At 45.4% G+C, this 20,492-nt stretch overlaps 1 protein-coding gene across 7 annotated transcripts in view; it reads left to right on the top strand.

Annotated features, from left to right (window-relative positions):
* Ttc12 (tetratricopeptide repeat domain 12) overlaps nucleotides 1-20,492 on the top strand; it is a 42,440-nt gene that overhangs the window by 7,951 nt on the left and 13,997 nt on the right. For 3 of the 7 annotated variants that reach the window (XM_052759965.1, XM_052759966.1, XM_052759967.1), the window contains exons 3-13: nucleotides 1,522-1,682; nucleotides 2,200-2,221; nucleotides 2,892-2,969; nucleotides 3,712-3,833; nucleotides 6,858-6,917; nucleotides 13,052-13,123; nucleotides 14,585-14,645; nucleotides 15,113-15,301; nucleotides 16,358-16,427; nucleotides 17,395-17,483; nucleotides 19,948-20,116. In XM_052759965.1, coding sequence (XP_052615925.1) covers nucleotides 1,522-1,682; nucleotides 2,200-2,221; nucleotides 2,892-2,969; nucleotides 3,712-3,833; nucleotides 6,858-6,917; nucleotides 13,052-13,123; nucleotides 14,585-14,645; nucleotides 15,113-15,301; nucleotides 16,358-16,427; nucleotides 17,395-17,483; nucleotides 19,948-20,116 — 1,093 coding nt within the window. The remainder of the gene's footprint in view (nucleotides 1-1,521; nucleotides 1,683-2,199; nucleotides 2,222-2,891; nucleotides 2,970-3,711; nucleotides 3,834-6,857; nucleotides 6,918-13,051; nucleotides 13,124-14,584; nucleotides 14,646-15,112; nucleotides 15,302-16,357; nucleotides 16,428-17,394; nucleotides 17,484-19,947; nucleotides 20,117-20,492) is intronic. The other 4 variants (XM_052759984.1, XM_052759979.1, XM_052759973.1 and 1 more) reach the window with 3 other exon arrangements.

Raw genomic sequence — 20,492 nt, 5'->3', positions numbered from 1 at the left:
CCCTGGAGGCAGGCACCTTTATCTACTTAGCCATTTGGTCAGCCTAGAAACTCTTTTTTTTTTGGTTTTTCGAGACAGGGTTTCTCTGTGTAGCTTTGCGCCTTTTCCTGGAACTCACTTGGTAGCCCAGGCTGGCCTTGAACTCACAGAGATCCGCCTACCTCTGCCTCCCGAGTGCTGGGATTAAAGGCGTGTGCCACCACCGCCCGGCGAAACTCTTTCTTATAAACTACTTATAAGTGTAAAAGTTGGCATAGTCATATCCTGAGGAATATATAGCATGCACATATAGGTATTCAACTCAGCATTTATCTACATAAAAAAAATACATGAATATCTATCAATACTAAACTGGTTTACCCTTGACTCATGGTGTCCAAACTATCTGGAACCACAGGTACCATGCAAAATCTCTTAAGCATATTACACATAAAAAGTAGGCCTCACAATAATGCACATTTTACAAAACCATGTATCCAGCAAGTTCAGGTAGATAGCAAAACTGGCCACAGATGATTTTCTTTGCTTCCAGAGTAGAATACATTTCTCAACCCCTTGAATCTGCATTGACCACATGGCTCACACAACCAGAAGCTCAAACCTCATACAAGAGAGACAGCATCCCTCTGTGGTGAGAACCAAAGATGGATGCAGATGTACACTGCTGTGTGAGTTTGACAACATGACCTTAAAAGAGCTCATCCCTGATGGCATCCCTTCCCTCTTTGAACGAATAAGTGACGCCCTCTATTTGGAATGATCAGATTTAGGTCGCCCCAAACTTGAAACTCTTTGAGAGAATAATAGACTGCCTACCCTAGGCTGACAAAGTAAGATTGCTGTAAGTATGAGGGTCACTGACAGTCCAGTCAAACTGGGACCAGTTTCCCCAGGTCTTTACCCATCCTTCTCCATCAGTATTCACCATTCTTGGTCAAGGCTACTGGATATGGATAGTTAGAGTGATCTGAGATTGGAGTGAGGTGAACAGATTCATCTGGTAGGTGAGGTGGGAGGGCAGAGCAGAGTAATGCCTCTGAGTGACAGTCTATGACTGCCAATCTGGGTAGACAGTGCAGTGAAGAGAGGCAGGGAGGCAGCTGAAGGCTGTTGTTTTGTGACTCTCAAAGCTGCCTGTGTTATGCGTGTCTCCCACACAAGAACACAAGCTTTTCAAACCAAACAAAGGGATAATTTTTATTCACCATTTTTCTCTAATATTCAGCAAAATACACAACTCCAAATAAGCTATTCATAAATTACTACTGCTTTAAAACTCTATTCCTTGAAGCCCAGTATTAAATTATCTTGCTATTTTTTCCTCCCCCACCCAAGGAAAAACAAATAAATGTTCTTCTTAATTGTTACATATTAGTCCCAATGACTCACTGGGCTTTCTATTACCTTCTTCTCCTATCTTAAGATTGTCCTTATTAATTTTCAACACCATCCTTTCCAATGGATGGAGGCTTTCCTTTTGAAGAACTTGTTCAATTGAGTCACGTGTGATTTCTCCTCTAGCCAATTTAATTCAAGAGATGAATTCCGATGATCCCATCATCCAGCAGAAAGCAGTCCTGGAGACGGAAAAGAGACTGCTGCTGATGGAGAGAGATCCAGAGGAGGACGGATGCAGGACCACCTTGAACAAGACCACAATCAGTCCCCCCCAAGCACCCGAGGTTTCCCTTTCTGCTGTGGAGTTATATAAGTAGATTCATTCAGGAGGCCTGGTGTGATCTCAGACTGCCCAATGAAGCTGGAATAGTGTTGTTTCTCAGGCTTGCTAAATCTGTTTTCCATATGGAAAGTAGAAGCTTTATGGGTACTTTGTTCTCTGCCTTTAGTGAAGACTCAACCTCTCCACCCCATGAGCTTGAGTGTTGTGTTTAGGTCGTACTTCTAAACTCATATGTTCTGCCAATTCATATTTCTAACACAGTCACGAGTTGGGAGGGGGGGTCCCTTGACTTGGGTCATCTTGATTCTATAGGATCAGGCCTAGAATTGCACCCACAGTTCCATCTCCAGCTTTAAAGCAAGCCCCTTACATTTTGGCGCCATCAGTATTGGTGGGAAAAGGAAAAGGTCTGACTCCTCATTTGCAGTTGCTTTGTTCTCTTGGCTTATAAACACATTTGCTAGAGACTGAGTTTTCAAATTTGTTTCTTTGTTTTTATGATAACCCGTGTCTTGCAGAATGCAGATGAAATGAACCCAGGTAAGGACAACATCTCTCTTTCCAATATGTTTTATTCATTTAGGGTCAGTTTTTTTTTTTTTTTTTTTAATAGAATGTAACTTCTAGACCCTTAAATTATAGCCTCTGGGCTACAAACAACCCATGAACAAAACCCTGCTGGTCCATCACCCAGGTCTGGTGCTATGGTCTGAAGAGGCAGCATCCAGAGGCTTTCCTGGTTTTTGGTTTCTTGTCTTTGTTTTCTCCCGGCCAATCTTTTGTAAACTGAATTTAGTTATTCCTTATATCCGGTTTAACCTTCACTGCCCAGGGGATGCTGATATTTTCTGTGTTGCTCGGCTCTGAGCCTTATTATGCTAAATAGAACAACAACAACAAAAGGTCTCTCTTCAGAGGAAAAGACATATTTCAAATCTGAAGCATAGACATAGCCATCACGCGTAATATGCTAACACAGGTTAGCATTTAATGTCAAATTAAGAGAGTGACATTTTAGCTGCCTCAGAATTACGTGTACTTGTGTGTGTTTATGTGCATTCATGTGTGTGCCTGCGTATGTATGCATTAAAAGTACAGCTGCGAAGTCCCACAGTGACTTCCTTTGGAATAGGAACTGAAGGACTAATTGGAGTATCTGGCTTTTTTTTTTTTTTTTTAAAAAAAATGCTGTAAACTGCTTGGCTGTCAGAGGCCTTCTTGGCATCCGTGGAAAAGGATGCAAAGGAACGAGCCAAGAGAAGACGGGAAAGCAGAATCCTAGCAGATGGTAATTGTCGGTCCTAACATTTCAATAGCTAAGATGACTCGAACTGGAAAGAGCCCATGAAAGTCTGTGTGCTGATGCGTGAGGACATTGAGCTCTGGAGGCGGGAGGGAGAGGGGCTGAGGGGGATGGTTCATGATGGACTGGCAGCCAGAGGACCTGACCAGGCAGACATCATTGGTGGTCTATCTGTTCTTACTCAACATGCAATCAGCAGGACATAGCTCTTCAGTCAGCACCCCCAGGTAGACTGAGCTAGTCAGATTCCCAAATGGTGCTTGGAAAGTAGGAAAGAAGGGAGGTCTACAGGCTAGCCTGGGCTAAAGGTATAATCAGAAAGAAAAGTGAAATGGGAAAAAGGGGGGGTGGATGAAATAAGTGAAAATTGATAAAGAGATGTGCTATCTTTGGGGTTGGGTGTGTGAATATCCAGAGTATGTGTATGGTATGTGTAATGCAGAACTTGCCCACTCTATATTTGCTAGAAGATTATGGGGACACTTGCCTTGGTCAAGAGTTAATAAATTTGAGAAGAGTGGATGTAAGCCTCTGTATCATATCATGTCTCTGAGGAACCACTTAGAAAACTCAGCACAGACTTGAAGGGGAAAAAATACTTAAAGAAATTAGACCTCAAATAACTGCAGATAAAATAAGTGGCCATGCATTGGACTGGAAAACCTGCAATCTAGAAGGACCTTCTGACGTATGATGAGGGCTCACTGTCTGCCTTTTATTCTCCCAGCCCTAAAGGAAAAGGGGAATGAAGCCTTCATTAAGGGCGACTATGAAACAGCCATCCTCTACTACAGTGAGGGTTTGGGGAAGCTGAAGGACATGCAAGTGCTGTACACCAACCGAGCCCAGGTAGGTGATCCATGCCAGGATCCACAGTGGCCACTCAGAGAACAGGTTCTGGGAAGCCTGTCAAAACGAAGACGAAGGTAGATAGTATGGTTGGTGGACTGGTAAATGTGTACCAACCAGCTCTTGTGGTCTTACGTTGCATGTGCCAATTTCCATGGTATAAATGCTTGCCATAATCAGTCTAAAGTCTCCTGTGTGACCAGGTCTGGGGAGAGCCGTATACAACCAGCTTTCTCCAACATGCAAGTTGGCTCCTGCACACCACTCCTGATGACCAGGCACTTTATCCCACAAGGGTGAAGGAGAAACTACGAGGCTGAATGGCCCATGAGGACTTGGATTCTGTCACCTTGGTGTTTTGGTAGATTCTGGAAGGCTGTTGACTTTTGACTTTTCTGCTCATTTTTTATCAAACCTGCATTTTGTTTACATGATTGGGTAGCCTACAGCCAGTTTCCTCAGGAATTCAGAGTTTCTGAAGCCTTTCCCCTCAGGTTTATTTCACAGGAAACCTCAGTTTCTCCGAACACCGGGCATAACTTCCCCCCACCCTCAGCCCCCTCTTCTTACCTGCTGCTTAACGAAGGCAGGAGGTTGATACCTATCATTTCAAACAAACAAACAAAAAAATAAAACAAACGTCACTAGTGACCTTATCTTTGAGATACAGTGAAGTTTGGGGTGGCAGATTCATGGACGTGATCCCATGACAGACAGGGCCTGTCAGCAGGATCTCTGTGAGACAGACTTGATGCCATGTCATTTACCAGAGAGGGAGGCAGCCATGGAGCCCTCGTCATCTCCAATCTCTGTAACTCGAGAATGCCCATGTGGGCTTTGTGGATGAGAAGTATTCAAAGGAAGACACAGGACACTGGAAGACTGAGGAGTCTGCTGAGTGACACTGATTTAAGGACGAGTGAATCCAAGAGCGACACAACCTCGTTACCTCAGCAGTTTGCATACATCTGACTAGAGCCCAGGTGTCTGTTCGCGCCCTCATTTGTGGCAAAAACTTGTTATAAGGAAGCAAGTCCATAAAAAAAAGATGGCCAGAAGTCGCTTTAGCAGTGCCCATCTCATTGCCCTAACAAGATTATAAATATGAAGTTATTAAGGACAATGTCTGCCATCTATTTCCCCCCTAATGCTCTGTCACAGCTAGCCAATATCCCATTACTTACGTAACACTGGAGCCGTAAGTGCATTTAAAGAATTCAGAAGAATCATTTAAGTGTAAGCACATCAATACAATGATTCCTTTTCCTTCTTAGTCGGCACCAGATTTTGTCTTAGAAAATATCTATCTACTGATGCTCATTCAGGCTAGTTACCCTGAAGTGATTAGAAAGCAATGGAGTTGCATTGCTTTTAAAATGTTGTATAATTCAGACTTGTATCTAGTGCAGGTTGTCCATCCCCCCTGATTCCTCTAAATTAGTTGAATTTTTACTGTGTTCAATTTTAAGTCACCCTTTGATTAGTCATATGAATCACATGAAGAGTGGCCGTGGATAAATATAAGGAAGCACAGGGAAAAGCTTTGGGGAAGCAATCTCTTCCAGCTCTCTCTCTGAGAGCATGCATTCTGAGGCAAATACACACAGAACGTGCTGCCTGGTATTAGGACTCACTTGAACCACTGACTATTTTTAAATTGCCTCTACTGTGTGCACGCACTGCTAGAAAACAACAAGGTGCCTGGAATCAAGTATTGCTTGCTAAAGAGAAAAAGAAGAGCCTACCCCCTCGCGGCCTTTGTTTCTCCCTACAGCTAATGTTAGAATCAAGACTGCTGGTGCTCACTAGATAAACCTGGAATTGAATTGCCTTATAGGAAAACGAGCTCTTCTGAAAATGGGGAAAAGCAAACAAGGATGGAGACGACACAGGGTGTCAAACTCAAGTCTTAAAGCAAAGGAAGGAAAAAGCAAGGAAGGAAAAAGATTAATTGTTGAAGTCCACGATGACATCTTCAGGGTTGTTTGGACCTTAACTCACAGTGCCATAAGATCATGGTCACTGTAATAATCAATAGGATATCTAGAACAATGCTGACTCTCCCTCCCTTATGATTTTCAAGTGCACCTCTAGACCAGAAGAGGGAGTGGAGCTGTACTGCAGAAACCCAGTAGCCAGCTGCTGCCTGCTCCTCTCTCGCCTGGGCTACATGCTTTGATTCCCCAAGAGTTACACCTAGAGTTGGCTTTTTCATGAAAATAGCTCATCTTATTGCTAAGAATGTCACAGTTCCTTGAGAAAGTTTGAATCATGAGTAAACCTAGCCTTGTTCTTGGTGACTGATGAGACCCTAGAGAATCACTTCTCCTGGTACTCAGTTTTTCTTTCTTACATGGGATGACCATTACTGTTTCTGGAACTTTCCAAAAGAAAAAATGTATATGAATATATTCTTTATCAATCTCTCGTTTTCATTATTAGTAAATATTAATTATTTCAAAAAATGGCTCTGGCTACATGACCTATACCCATACTTACGTATACACATTTATACAAATTTATACACACATACATTTAAAGCTAGGATCCACATTTGGGAGAGAACACATGGTATTTGTCTTTTTACCCCTTTTATATATTTCCCAGACCTATCAATTTCTCTGCAAATTTCATGTTACTTTATGGCCGAATAGAATCCCATTGTGTATCTGTATCACATTTTTATTACCCATTTATATGTTGATAGACATCTAGGCTGGTTCCATCTCCTTGCTAAATGTGCATGCAAGTATTCCTGTGGTAGGCTGTGGAGTCCTTTGGGTAAGTGCCTAGAAATGTTACAGCTGGGTCATACGGTGATTTTCAGAGGATCCTCCATATGGATTTCCATAATGGTTGCATTATTTGTACCTTCCACCTGTGAATAAGGTTCCGAGCCTTCCCCATGTCCTCAAATCCGTTTTCTGTTCCTTCTTTACTTGCTGATACCAGCTGTTCTTTCTGTACTGATTAACGACTCCTTGATAGATTGTGTCTGAGTATCGGCTATTTGTGTCATTTCAGGCTTATATAAAACTCGGGGAGTATGAGAAGGCCCTCGTGGATTGTGACTGGGCTTTGAAGGTGAGAGACTATTTCCATTCCCACATGACAGTATTGGGTTTGCTCGGGCCCCGCATATGAATTCTGAAGTGCCTAGAAAGCAGCTCCCTGTGTGTCATCTGAAGGGTATAACCTCCAAAGAGAGCCCCAGTTTCCCCATCTATAAAATGGGATGGAATAGAGTTGCTGTGAGGATCGTAAAAATGCACAGTGCGCCTAGCTCATACATGCATTCCAGAGATGCTGTCGCCATGAGTCTTTGAAAGTTCTATGTTGCACCAGCTCACTCCTCACTTGGTACTGTCAAATGCTTTACTCCAGTGTCATAGTGGAAACATCATTTCCTCTCCTCCAGGACCAGCCACAAGAGCCAGTTTCTACAATGGCATCTACCTCTTCAGTCAGGGCCTTTCCCTCTCAGCTACAATCATTTGGAAGTAGATTATACCCTCCTCCATTTGTGGAGGGATAGCAGAAGTATAAGTGGTATTTTTCCCCTTGGGTCAGGCTCGGGCATATGCACAATGCTTTGCTTCCTGTTCCCTCCAAAAGCATACAAGGTTCAGGGAAGCAGGAACTGCTCAGCTCCTGGGTGCCACAATCAGTCCTTGTGAACAGTATTTCCGACCACTAACTGTTTAAATAACCCTAAATCCAAGCTTCCCTATCTTACTCTGTCACATGGGCCTTTAAAAAAAAATTACCCAAACAACTCTTCTCAGAGGAAAGCACACATGAGACCCACAAAGGGTCTAGAAACAAGAAGCATTTTCATCTTTAAACTGCTTGCAGAATTTGTGTGGCACTCCATAAAAATATGAACCTATCTCTGTGTCCCTCTCTGTCTATTTCTGTCTTTTCTCACTGTCTCTGTGTCTCTGTCTCTATCTCTGTGTCTCTGTCTCTCTCTCTCTGTCTCTCTCTGTCTCTGTCTCTCTCTCTGTCTCTGTGTCTCTCTCTGTGTCTCTCTCTGTCTCTCTCTCTCTCTAGCTTTAGTCCTCACTCTCTCTATCCTAGGGCTTTTCACATATTAGGTAAGAATCCCACCAGTTAGCCACCTCCCCAAGCCTTTTATGTTTGGAGACAGGTCTCACTGGTCCAGCCCTGAACCTGCTATCCTCCTACCCACCTCAGCCTCCAGGACAGGACACTTAGCCTCACCCAGTGACCATGGCCTGAATCAGGAGTTCACATCCACAGCCACATACTAGCCATATACTCTTGATAATCTTTAAATTTTTATCTGTGTGTGTGTGTGTGTGTGTGTGTGTGTGTGTGTGTGTGTGTGTGACATGTGTAGGTGTGCATGTCATAGCACATGGATAGAAGTCAGAGGATGTCTCTGGAGTTGGTTTCGTCCTTCTACCTTTAGGTGGGTCCCAGAGATTAGACTTCTGTCACCAGGCTTGTGTGACAAGTGCCTTTAGCTGCCGTGCCATCTCGATGGCTCTCTTGCCTATTTTTTATTATTGAGGGCATAAGCAAAGGAAACGGGAGTGAATTAGAAAACTACCCTGGATTCCATTGGTTTATAAAGCACACGTGAACCTGCTGGTCCCCGAAGCACCTGACTGTGCTATCCTTCAGAAGGCACAGTGTGGGGGAAACACTGCTCTGTCACACTGGGCAGGTCTTGCAATCATGGGAGCAGCCCCATGCTGATGCCAGCGTCGTACCTCCAGCATGGACGTGCTCACCCACACCATCACCTTGTTTGCTCACAGTTTCTTTTTCTGTCACCAGTCATGAGGGAAAAAGAGAGCCCAGGATGTTTTCCTTGGCTGTTCCAATGGTAACAGCAAAAAAGATCATTTGCTGCAGGCTCACAGCATATTCTGTTCAGTGCCACTAGTTTCCACAGTTCTCTGACCAAAAGATGAAACCTCAGAGATGAATTAAGTGATTTGCTCAGAATCACAAAGCCAGTGGCCACACTGACTGTGAGCCTGTACTCTGAACTATCTACTGAAAAAAGCTCCTGCTGGGAAACTCTAAACCCCATGATCCTTGGGAACTGATCCCATTCCTTTCTGAGAAAGAAACAGGATCTCCTCACAGGACCTCCAGACTGTCTTTTCTAATCAGTCAAGGACCAAAGAGGTAGACACACCCAGTGCTGATCCAGGCCAACACACTGGCCTCTGCCCAAACGTTGAAAGACGTCCAGCATAATTAACTTAATGGCAACACCAAAGCAGAGCGGGCCCCATGCAGCTGGCACTAAAATACCCGCTGACACTCGGAGGCCAGTCTTGTTAAATGTCCAATGAGGCTCCCAGCAGAAGAGGTTTGGGTGGACTCAAAAGGAATTTGAAAACTGGTGATTTCCCTCTTTGTGGAAGCTGCGACTTCCAAGAACCGGTTCGCTCTCTTTAAAATCTCAGTAGCGAATACTCTGGCATTCTATTATTAATAGTATGGGGACTTTTGTGCCAGTTTAACAGTTTTTTGATGCTTTTAAATTGGAAGAGACCAGACCAAGTGATATTTCAGGACTAATGTTCCTCATCAAAGTAGATAAGGGCGGCAAAGCTGTTTTCAATTAGGAGCAGGTGCATGTCATCTTCAGCAGCACACTTCTGCGCAGTGAAATCCATCCCGCTTTGAAGGACCCACTCCTTCAAAGAGAGTGTGGGGCTCATTGGAATAAACACACGTGACAGGAGGCTTTTGGTTAGACTGGACAGGTCCAGCCATAAGAAGATCGGTTAGCTGCTCTTTGTGGGTGGAGGAGGAAGGTGATGTCAAGCTGTATCCATTTCTCTGTGCCACACCCGTATAGGTCATGGTCTTCGGTTTGTAGACCTGCACGCCCCAATTGTATAACCCTGGTATTGTGCCGTGAATGTGCTCTGAATATTTGTTCTCATGAGTGGAAGTGGGGAGCATCTTCCCTTCCCCTTGGCCATTCCTTTTCGGCTTCCTGGATTTCATCCTTTGTGAATTTGCTCTGTTCACCGCTCGGCTTCCCGCCTCCTTTTCTCTACAGCTGTGCCCTCAAAGGTCCTCATCTCCTCTCATGGACACACCTGTCATCTATGCAAGTAGCTTTCAGACCTGCTTCCCCTGCTCCAGCTCCAGCTCAGCTACCTCATGTAGGTTTCCTCTTGGTTGACTTGGCACCCCGCCCCTTGCCCAGGAAGTCTACAAGCTAACACCTCCCGCTCAGGTGGCTTCTCTTCTACCTGCCCTCGTGCCCTCCTTCTGTTCAGGGCACCCACGCCTTCCAGGCATCTCGCCCCTTCTGACTTCTCATCACATATATCTAGTTGGTGCTGCTCCTTCTTTGACATAGCTCTGATGTCTGCACGCCACTTCCTGCCGCTGTCACCAGGACTTCAGGCACCAGCCCTCCTTCCAAGTGACTGTCTGGATTGCTTGTTCATCTCCCGGCCTTTCCCTGCTCTGGTCACTACTGCATGCCACCTCCATCCCGTCTTGCCTTCTCACCACCACTGGTAGTGCGCCTTCCTCTCACTTGGTATTTGAGACTTTCTTGTGGAGTCTTTTCAGCTCGCCCTTTCCAGCTGCGTTGCTCTTCCATGCAGTACTTCAGTTCCAGCTGTGCTGCCCATCAAGGCTCCTGATGCCTCTGGATCTACCCATCCTGTCTCTTTCTGTCATCCTCCCTTCAAGTCTTCCATTCACTGAAGATTCAGTTCAAATCCTTCCCCCACTGCCTCTTCCATTTTAGACCCTCTCTCTTTAGAGTCCCCTCTACTGAACCTGTAGGCTAGCATTTCCTGTGGAGTCTGTGTTCACTTTTTCATAGCATATTTCTGAAGAGATTTGGCTTTATTTGTATTGTTTGGGGTGTTGGGATTTAAACCCAGGGTCTTGTTCATATTAGGCAAGCTACATCCCCGGTCCTGATAACATTTTTAAAGCCCTTGTGTCCTGGAATTAAGTGGCCAGATTTCAAATTCTGTCTCTTCCATGCACCAATTGCACAGTATCAACCCTCTCTCGCTCTGGTTTCCTCATCTCGAGGTGGGGATGACTGGGCCCGCTTTGTTGCATCACTATGAGGCTCACGGAAGATATTCGTGCCAGCCATGAAGTTCAGTGCCTGGCCCATGGAACTGACTGATCAGCCTGGGCTCTCTCTCTTCTCTTCATGACTCCCATTCACTTAGCAATAGATCAGGAAATATTATACATAAAAACACGCCTGTAAAGTTACTGCAGCATTTATTGTTCCCTCTTTTACTATTATTTAGCCTTTCTGTAAATCACATTTGCTGTGAGATGTATTGTTGCTGTTGTAACCACAGCAACAGCAGCTAACGGAATATTACCCAGCAGAGTGCTAAGTGCTATATGATTTTTCCTCCCAATGGTGAGAGAAAGACAGAGGAGAGAGAGAGAGAGAGAGAGAGAGAGAGAGAGAGAGAGAGAGAGAGAGAGAGAGAGAATGAATTACTGTCTTTCCTTTCCAGATAAGGAAAACAGTTGTTCAAAAGCTAGTGGCCTCACCAGCCTTCTTAGTTGTTGATTCACCTGGAACATTTTAGACTTTGGAGACGGACCTCTTGAACCTTCTAAATCTAAACCCTGAAGGATGTCTCACGTGACTCAATGCCTGGCTTATAAAGGAATCCGTGAAGGTTAATTAACTGATGTTTCAAGTTTTGGTTCATGTATCTGTGCTGGATGGCTCCCTGCAGGTTTACGATGAGGAGGAGGAGCAGGAAGGAGCAGGGCCCTTCTATGCACGGTATTTCCTTAGCTGTACACTTAATGCCTTCCTTGTGTAGGGGGCATCCATCTAGATCTTCAGTGATACTAATGCGAATTCCTGGTTGTTCTGTGTGGTCCAAAGAATGATCTACAATAGCCAAACTTTCTGATTGGAATAAGTGGATCTATGAAGTGTATAGCAAGCCAAAGTAAAAAAAAAGGGGGGGGGGGAGTACATGGCAGGGAGATAGGAAAGAAAGGAGAGGGAGAGAGAGAACATGGTGGGGGGAGGGAAGGGAAGAGGAGAGGGAGAGAGAGCATGGTGGAAGTGAAGGAGGGGGAGAGAGAGTGCATGGGAGAGAGCAAAAGGTCAAGTTAGGTGCTCAAAAACTTCTGCAGAAGTTGACTGGAGAAACCTCTTCAAGGCAGGCAGTTGGTTGGAGAGTTGCAAGCAGAGCAGAGTATCTGAGTAAAAGAACAAATAGCTACAGGTAGAGCTAACATCACCAAGCCAGGCCCTCAGAACATCCAGCAGAAGCTGACTGGGGCAGCTGAGGCAGTCAGCTGGAGTTCCCGATAGAACTTCCTGTCATGGAGGAGCTTTCCCTGGCCTTACCCCCAGCCTCTCTTTTCCTCCATTGGTGTGCTCATCAGATAACCAGTAGTAACCGCTGCTGGAAACCTTCCAGCTGTTCTCAAGGGCACAGTGTTCTTACCTGTGGGCTGTTTTGCTGTTCTCTCTCCCCTATCACAGAGTTAGGATGGCCAACCCATCCCCAGACAGGACGCCTTGGAGGACACTTTGTGACAACATACTTGGGTCTGAAATGGAGTGGGAGACAACCCCACTTCAAGACCCAGCCTCCTCCTCAGTGAGCTCAAAGAACATTGGGACAATTGGCCAATCTAATGTGCACTATAACCTTGTTCAGGCTCTGGCTTATTTGCAGGAAGGAACTACTTGCCTACTAAGATGAACTGGTAACCATAGTTGTTTTCCCAGAGAATCCTGTTGCTAATAAGGCAGAAGCTCTCAAACTTAGCTATGCAGTTAGTTATATTAACCAAAATTCTGAAAAATGGTCTGTCTGGACCCCATTTAGACAGTGATTTCATTGGTCCAGGGGCAGCCAGGTCAGGACATATGGGAGACTTGCAGGTGATTCTAACGTTCAGCCAGCGTTGAGGGCTCTTCTAAAGTGAGGGTCTTGCTTTACTTCTTGAGCAAGTCTCTACATGGAAGTGATAGCTGGCGGCATCACTAATTTGGAAGAGAGCATGCCCATGTGTCCAGGCTCCTTACAGGCAGCAATTAGCTTGCCCACAAATGCACAGAAAGGTCTTTAATTGTCAACTCTGGTCGCTGTCCTGAGAACCAAAGTGCTGGCCTCGTTCTGTTAACTAGGCAGGCAGGGGAGTGCCTAAATGACTCCAGATCCTCTGAAACATCTGATCAGCCATGCTCTTTCACACAGTGTGATGAAAAATGCACGAAAGCCTATTTCCACATGGGGAAAGCCCACCTGGCCCTGAAGAACTACAGCAAGGTAAGTTCTCAGCGAGGTGTAAGTTAGCTCACAGGTTGGTTAGATGTTGGTCCACTTTTTAGTGGTTTCTGAAGGCCTAACGTAATGCAGTTGGGAAGGATGTTGCATGAAATCTGGGACAGCCCCACCAGCTGTAGAGCTCATGTCAGCAGAGTCCCCAGCAGAATCTTCTGCTTATACTGCTTCAACTTCCTCGGAGAAAAGACATGAACAACAACAACAACAAAATTCACTTGTAGTCTCGTTACTCCAAATGGATGCTTATACCCACTACGACATCATGTAGTGAATCCCGGTGTTGATGGTGGTGGAAGTGGTAGAGGGTGATGGGAGCCTAGGTACCAAGCCTGACAGAAATCATTCATAGGTTGGATCTGGGGTTGAGAAGATGTTGAGTTTAACATATGTACGTCTATCCTGGAATAATGCTCTTTTTTTTTTTTTTTTTTTTTTTTTTTTTTTGGTTTTTCGAGACAGGGTTTCTTTTTTTTTTTTTAATGTGATAGTTTTTTATTGTGTTCATTTTCTTTTTGTTACTGTGTGTGTTCATGAACATGACGTGACACAGAGGTCAGAGGTCAACTCTGTGGAGTCATTTTCCTCCTTCAACCTTGACCTGGATTCCAGGGATCAACTCAGGTCTTGGGTTACCAGGCTTGGGTGACAAATTCCTTTACCTGCTAAGCCATCCCTCCAGCCCTCTTCTAGTCATTCTTAATCTGTTTTCTAGAGGAGCCTTGATAAACCTTGATGATATGAGTGTTTAGTTTCTTAGTTTCTTCTCTTGGAGACTGGCTGAATGCTCTCTGGGAATTTTATATATATATATATATATATATATATATATATATATATATATATATATGTTTAATTGACACTATCTTAGCCCCCAAATCTCTCTGCACTGGTCTTTCTTTTTCTCGAAACTTCCTGTCTAACCACTTCCTCCGGAAGAACTCGCTGTTAAGTTCTCAGTGACTGGCGCCTTTGCTGACTGGTTTCGCAGCCTGTACCTCTAACTCCAAGCTGCTCTCTTCTATCCCTGGGTCTCAGTCAACACAATCTCCAGTTTTGCTGATTTCCTAACTCCCCTGGGCATAGCTGACAGGCTCTTGGTGCAAAATATCACATCTAAATTTAGCACATACATTATGATTATTCTTATCCCTGGAAGACATGAGCCACAAAAAAATTCAAGACTGGGTAGTTCTCATCCCAGTTTGTATTTAACAAACAAGTTCTTAAAGTGAATTTTGGAAACAGTACCTGTAGTGCCACAGAACCTGAGAAGCCCAAGCAAAAATATCAAAGGCTCACTGCTTTCCCTGGCTGCCTCCTGTGCTGGGAACAGGGGGAAGACAAGACCAGATAATGAAGGAACCAAGCCCTGGGATGCCCCAGTCTGCCCTGTAATCACCATTACCCCCGACCACCTCTCGAGGTCTTGTTTCTGTTTTCCAGTCTAGAGAGTGTTATCAGAAGATTACAGAGATAAATCCCAAGCTACAGACACAGGTGAAAGGTGAGACTCTCCTGCTGCTGCTGTCCATCTAAATCCGGTTTTCCTTTGCCCTCCACTGGGGTGCCTCCCGACTTTCTCTGCCCTGGACAAGGCCACAGCCTTGCCTTTCCTGCTCTGCCCAGCCCTCCGTGTTTGCAGGCTCGCTATGTTCATCTTCCCTCTGTTCTCGAGTTTAGACGCCCCCATTTCTTTTCTTCCATGTCATCCCCCCATAGACTTCTAGATTGCCCCAAATTTCCAAGATGGCTTAAGACTCAGTTTTCGATTTTACTTTGCTCCTAAACCGTTCCTTCCTGAAGAAGAGTCTAAGCTGTTTTCTCGCTTTGTTCTTCCCATCCTTGAAGGGAAGGGAGTGGGCAAGGGTGGGAGAGAAATGTGTGTGTGGGGGGGGGGGGGGGACCTTTTGTATGGTTCCTTTGGTTGTTAGGGTGCCGCTTCATTTCGCTTTTTCCTGCTTGTTTTGCCAGAATACCTAAATCAAGTCATTCTTCGAGAGAAGGCAGATCTCGAAGAGAAGGAAGCCCGTGAGTCTCTGGATTCCGGAAAGAACTCAGCGATGACAACTAGAAATCTCCTGGAGACCCTCTCCAAGCCTGACCAGACACCCTTGTTCTACGCAGGCGGCATTGAGATCCTGACAGAAATGATGACGAACTGTAAGTTAGACATGTGGGTGGTTTCGTGAGCATTGTCAGTGTGAAGGCACAGGGTCCAGGGATCTGGCTCTGTGGGACAAAGATCCTCTCCCTTCTACAAATGTCGACTGGAAATCTACGCTAATATAGGCGCCAAAGAGGGCATGGAAGAAATATACCTCCACCTGTGTCCCGTCCTCTTCCAAGAATGCATTGACTCAACACTCATGCAGCAAACACCACACACATGGCACAAGACACACACATGGTGTACAGCTGTTCCAGGTGTGCTTATATACTCCCACCACACACAGCGTGTGTTTATTTATATTTATGTAAATATAAATACTAAATTTATCAGTGTACTTATTCTATAAGCTTTTCCCTTATGTGTGTGCACATGTCTTGTTTACATCCCCACGTCCACTCTAACATTCTATACCGTGCACACAACCTGTGCTATGTAGAAACAGAAGAAATGTCTATGATAAACTATAGGGATCACCCAGCTATACGTAACAGCTGCTTGGAACGTGAAAATAGTTTCCGAGGAAACCTTTCTGTCTTGTAATGAGAGCGTGCCATTCTGTTGCCAGTCCCTGTAAACACTGATGGCAGAACTTAAAACACCTTTGGTTGCTCAGTGACAGGATGTCATTGGTACAAATGGATGGAGTCTCTGGTTCCCGTTTAGTAGAGAAGAGAGGCGGCCCAGATGGCCCCCTAGCAGCTTCTTAGAAATTGTAAGTTCTTCTTCAGAGCCTAGAACAGCGTCAAAATAAATACCTAGAATCTGATGGCTTTCCAGTTCTTTCCAGAGATTTAATAGCTCCTGTAGGCTCTCTAAAGATTGCAGAGTAATGAATTGAGATGCTGGCATTCTCTAAGCAGTCCCTCTGACTGCGACATACTGAGTGGCTGATGGTGATTGGATTTCTCAGAGTGTGACAGTCCAGCTAGATTTTTGATGATCTTAGCCTTTCACACTGGAATCTGGTGATCAGCTTGGCTGTGCTGCAGCTAGACGGCAACCTGGGGAGTTAGGATCCTGAGCTGGTTCTTGTGGTTTTGTTTCAGGCACAGAACGGACCTTGTTCAGAACACATGATGGATTCAGCACCATCATTGACCATGAGATCATAAGAAGGTAAGGGGGTTTGGAAAGAACCAGATGTCTATCAAGAAAAGACAGATAGCCATGTGTGTGAAAGGAGTTACTGGCCACACAGGCACGGCCTTTGAACGCTGTGTCCTTGTTCCTCAGTCAGCAGGGGTGGCCCCTGAAAGGCATGTGAGCCACCCTGAGCTCAGAGCCTCAGGCCTTTTGTCAGGTGGCAGCTGACCCAGAGTGCGCCTGTCCCACAGGCCCTCTCCATACTTCCCAGTCAGACACACACCACTCCCACTGGTTTCCACAGCATTTGTAAGATTTTCATTTGTTCTTTTTTGCATTTCTCATTCTCTGGTCATTTAAGGAAGTCGAAGTAGCCAGGTCCTGGATGACTCCATTTAGAATTTTATCTGAAACAAGACCCACATGAAAGGTCGTGGTGTGCTGTGTTTATTTCATGTTGTGCCAGGATGACCCAGGAGGCTGAGGAGCCTGACATGAGTTGGATGTTTTCATGTCCACTCATCACTGATGGCCCTTGGTGGTCCTCCCTCTTCTGTGTACCCGTTCCTGCATTTTCAGCCTTTGCCCTTGATCTGGAACTTTGGAATCAGTGATGGGTAGCTCCTTGGTGGTGGTGACCTGTGGATAAGTCTCTCTCTCTCTCTCTCTCTCTCTCTCTCTCTCTCTCTCTCTCTTATGTATTTATTCCTTCCTTCCTTCCTTCCAGAGAGAGAGAGAGAGAGAGAGAGAGAGAGAGAGCGAGCTCTCATGATATAGCCTTGGCTGGCCACTCTATAAAGACCACACTGGCCTTGAACTCACCGAGACCCACCTGTCTCTACCTCCTGGGGGGTAGAATTAAAGGTGTACACCACCATGTCCAGCTTGGATATGCATTTAAAAAATTCTCCTAACTCTTCATCTGATGAGTCTAGGGGCGGAACCCAGTGAGAAGAAAACAAGATCCCCAGGTCCACATTGCTCTCTCTGTCTTCTCCAGGTGCCTCTTCTCAGAAGGGAAAGACGCGGTTGAAGAGGTTCTCTGTGTGGCTGTTTTGAAACTCTGGCAAGCAGTGTGTGGTGACAATGGTAAACCTGACTCTTCACTGCCGATTGCTAGTTGTGTGCCCGAGAAGTAAGAGCATACTGTGCAGTTTGGAATGGTAGTCCTCCCCCAAGGTCAGGCCTGGGAGGATTGGTGTCTACATTCCATGCCTTTTCCTTCCAGAAAGTATGTGAATCCAAAAAAGCAAGTTCTATATTGAATTCATTCCCCAACTCCCACCTTCTCCTCTTCCTCTTTCTGCTCCCCTCCTCCTATTTCTCCTCCTCCTTCTCCTCCTTCTCCTATTCTTCTTTCTCCTTCTTCTCATTGTCCTCCTCCCCTTCCTCCTCCTCTGCCTCAGGACACCGGAGTGGAGAGTGGGCAAGATCACTGTCAGCATAACGAGTGGCGCTCCCCTCCCCCCGCCCCCCACACCTCTCCCTGCTCTGCAGACTCATGACTTCTGCTCATGTCATGAGCAATGAGATAGTTTCCTTTCTCATCCGTTTAAAAAATACTTTGGTTTTGCTGACCATAGCACCCCTTGCAGCGTCTGGAGATACGTGACTATCAGCCAGCATCTCTGGACACTGATTAGCATCTGTTACTGAAATAGGAAAATGCCAGAGGGATTTTGTTTTGTCAACTCTTACCTTTCTTCATACAGCATCCTCCGGAGATCATTAAGTTCTTGCACAATCTTTCTTAGTCACCTTTGTGACTTCTGTGTATATCAAGATTTTAACTTTTTTCCTTCATCTCAAAGAAATGTATTTCATAGGAATAGGTTTGCTCTTGGGACAGGAAACACTAGAAATGAGGACAGAGACAGGGTGGAACTTGCAAAGAGTGTGTGAACCATACCAGCTGAGTATAAGGAAGCTATTTCCTTTGATTTAGTAGGCGGAAGGACCAAGAACTTCAAGTAGGCTGTAGAAAAGCAGCTTCTCAGGAAGTCCAGTTACTGGAAGGGATCAGTTGGTACAGCCAAGCCCCTCAGTTTGTCTCAGAATTCACATTAACAACAACAACAACAGAAAAAAGACAAAACAGGTGTGGTTGCATGCCTGCAATGTGAAGACAGGTAGATCACTAGGGCTGGAAGGTCAGTCAGTGTGGCCTATTTCATGAGGTCAGTAAGTCTCTAATAAAAAATAAAGAAAGGAGAAAAGCCTTAAACTACGCCTGAGGATGACATGTGAGGTATCCTCTGGCCTCCATCCATATGTACACACACCCATACATGGATATGCACACACACACACACACACACACACACACACACACACACACACACACACACCAAAAACAAGAATTATCAAAGTCCCTTACTCAGGCCTATGTGTTTACCAAGATTCCTGAAGGAAGGTGAGAAAGGCAGAATTTGGTGGCTGTGTTTATTCTATGTGAATCAGGCAAAATAACCCAGATACTTATGTTTCTGTGAGCCTTGAAGTTATTCTGTTTTAATACCTGAAAAATATTGTCAACTGGGGTATGCATATGCTGTGTCTCAGGCTCATGGAATCTGACATGTCCAACTCAATAAACATAAAGTCATTTTTTGAAGAAGCTGGAGAATGTGCAAAAGCAGAAACATGAGAACACATCAGTGGCATATTGTTGGGTCAGAGAGAGGTTACTTTCAGCATACCCACAGTGACATACCTCTTCCAACAAGGTCACACCTCCTAATCCTTCCCAAACGGTTCTACCAACTAGGGACCAAGAATTCAAATATGTGAACCTATGGGTGCCACTTGAATTCAGACCACCACACCTTGGGAATCATTACTTCCAGAGACCAAGGCAGCCAAAACCGTAACACAGGAACCTTTGAGTATATTTCAGATTCAAACCATGACAGCATCCTTCCAGTTTGCTCTACTGTGTTTCATTCCTTATTCTCAAACTCCTGACATGTCCTGTCTGCTCCCACATGCCTGCTGAGAACACAAAGCACGAAAAAATTCAGCGTCATTGAATTTCAGTGTTAGGACTCTGGGAAGGTTCACAGTCTATGATATTATGGAGGTATACTTCTCATATGCTGCCATCGTTTCTTAGGAAGAATACCAACGGTTTGCTCTGGCCACTGTCTAAAGGCTGATGCTCTGGTTATATTCCAGTTAAGCCAAAAGCTTTTCCTTCATGGGTTTCCACACTCCACCCACTGAGAAAGCTTTCATAAGAATGATGAGTGTAACTAATCTATGAGAACCAGTCTTTGTCTAGCACCACCAAGCAGTGGCTCGGTGAATCCTCATTCAAAACTCTAACAGGTGGGCCACTGTCCCCATCTTACTGATGAGGAAGCTGAGGGCCACAGGAGTAAGTGATTGGCAAAGGACATCACTCTACACATTCAGACACAGAAGGCTGACCCTGGAGTCCAGTTCTGATGAGTCATGTTAAGAAGAGCCAAATTCCTATGATGGTGGTGGGTGACAGAACTTGCTTAAATGTCGTCATGGCAGCTCAAGGCAGATTAACTCCTGTGTTCTGCAGAGGAAAACCAGCGCCTGCTTGTGACCCACCCTGACATGGCCAGGCTGCTGCCTTCCTTCATGACCTCCAGCATCCCGGTTCTCCGGCAGCAGAGTCTGGCTCTACTGCTGCAGCTCACCCAGACCGAGAATGGCCGGACCCAGGTCATCAGGCACCTCGACCTGACCCGGTAAGCCTGTGATGGTGGGCTCTTCCCTGTGGCCCCTTAGGTCGCCACTGTGTAGGCAAGGTCAAGCTGCCCCTTCCTCCTGCTGTCTCTGGTGTGTGGTTCCCACCAGGCTGTCATGAGTTTTCATGGAAGACAGTATCAGAAAGCCTTTGAGGGGAACCCTAACAGCAGAGTGTCCCGACAAGCTCCTGGCTGAACTCAGGACCACACCCAACTTTGATTCTGTGCCAAGTAGAGACCATTGAAGTTGTCAGGGCAGCACCTCCACAGGCAGACATGGAACGCAGCCTTGAAATGGAGCACTTGCTTCTGACTTGTTAGAACCGGGCCAGGTTCCACCCTGTTCCTCCCCTGGCTTTTCCTGTGTTCTCCTGTT

This window comes from Peromyscus californicus, unplaced genomic scaffold, assembly GCF_007827085.1.
Source record: "Peromyscus californicus insignis strain IS unplaced genomic scaffold, ASM782708v3 Scaffold_11__1_contigs__length_118956290, whole genome shotgun sequence".
NCBI classification, from domain to species: domain Eukaryota; kingdom Metazoa; phylum Chordata; class Mammalia; order Rodentia; family Cricetidae; genus Peromyscus; species Peromyscus californicus.
This window is presented reverse-complemented; position numbering and strand designations above follow the sequence as displayed.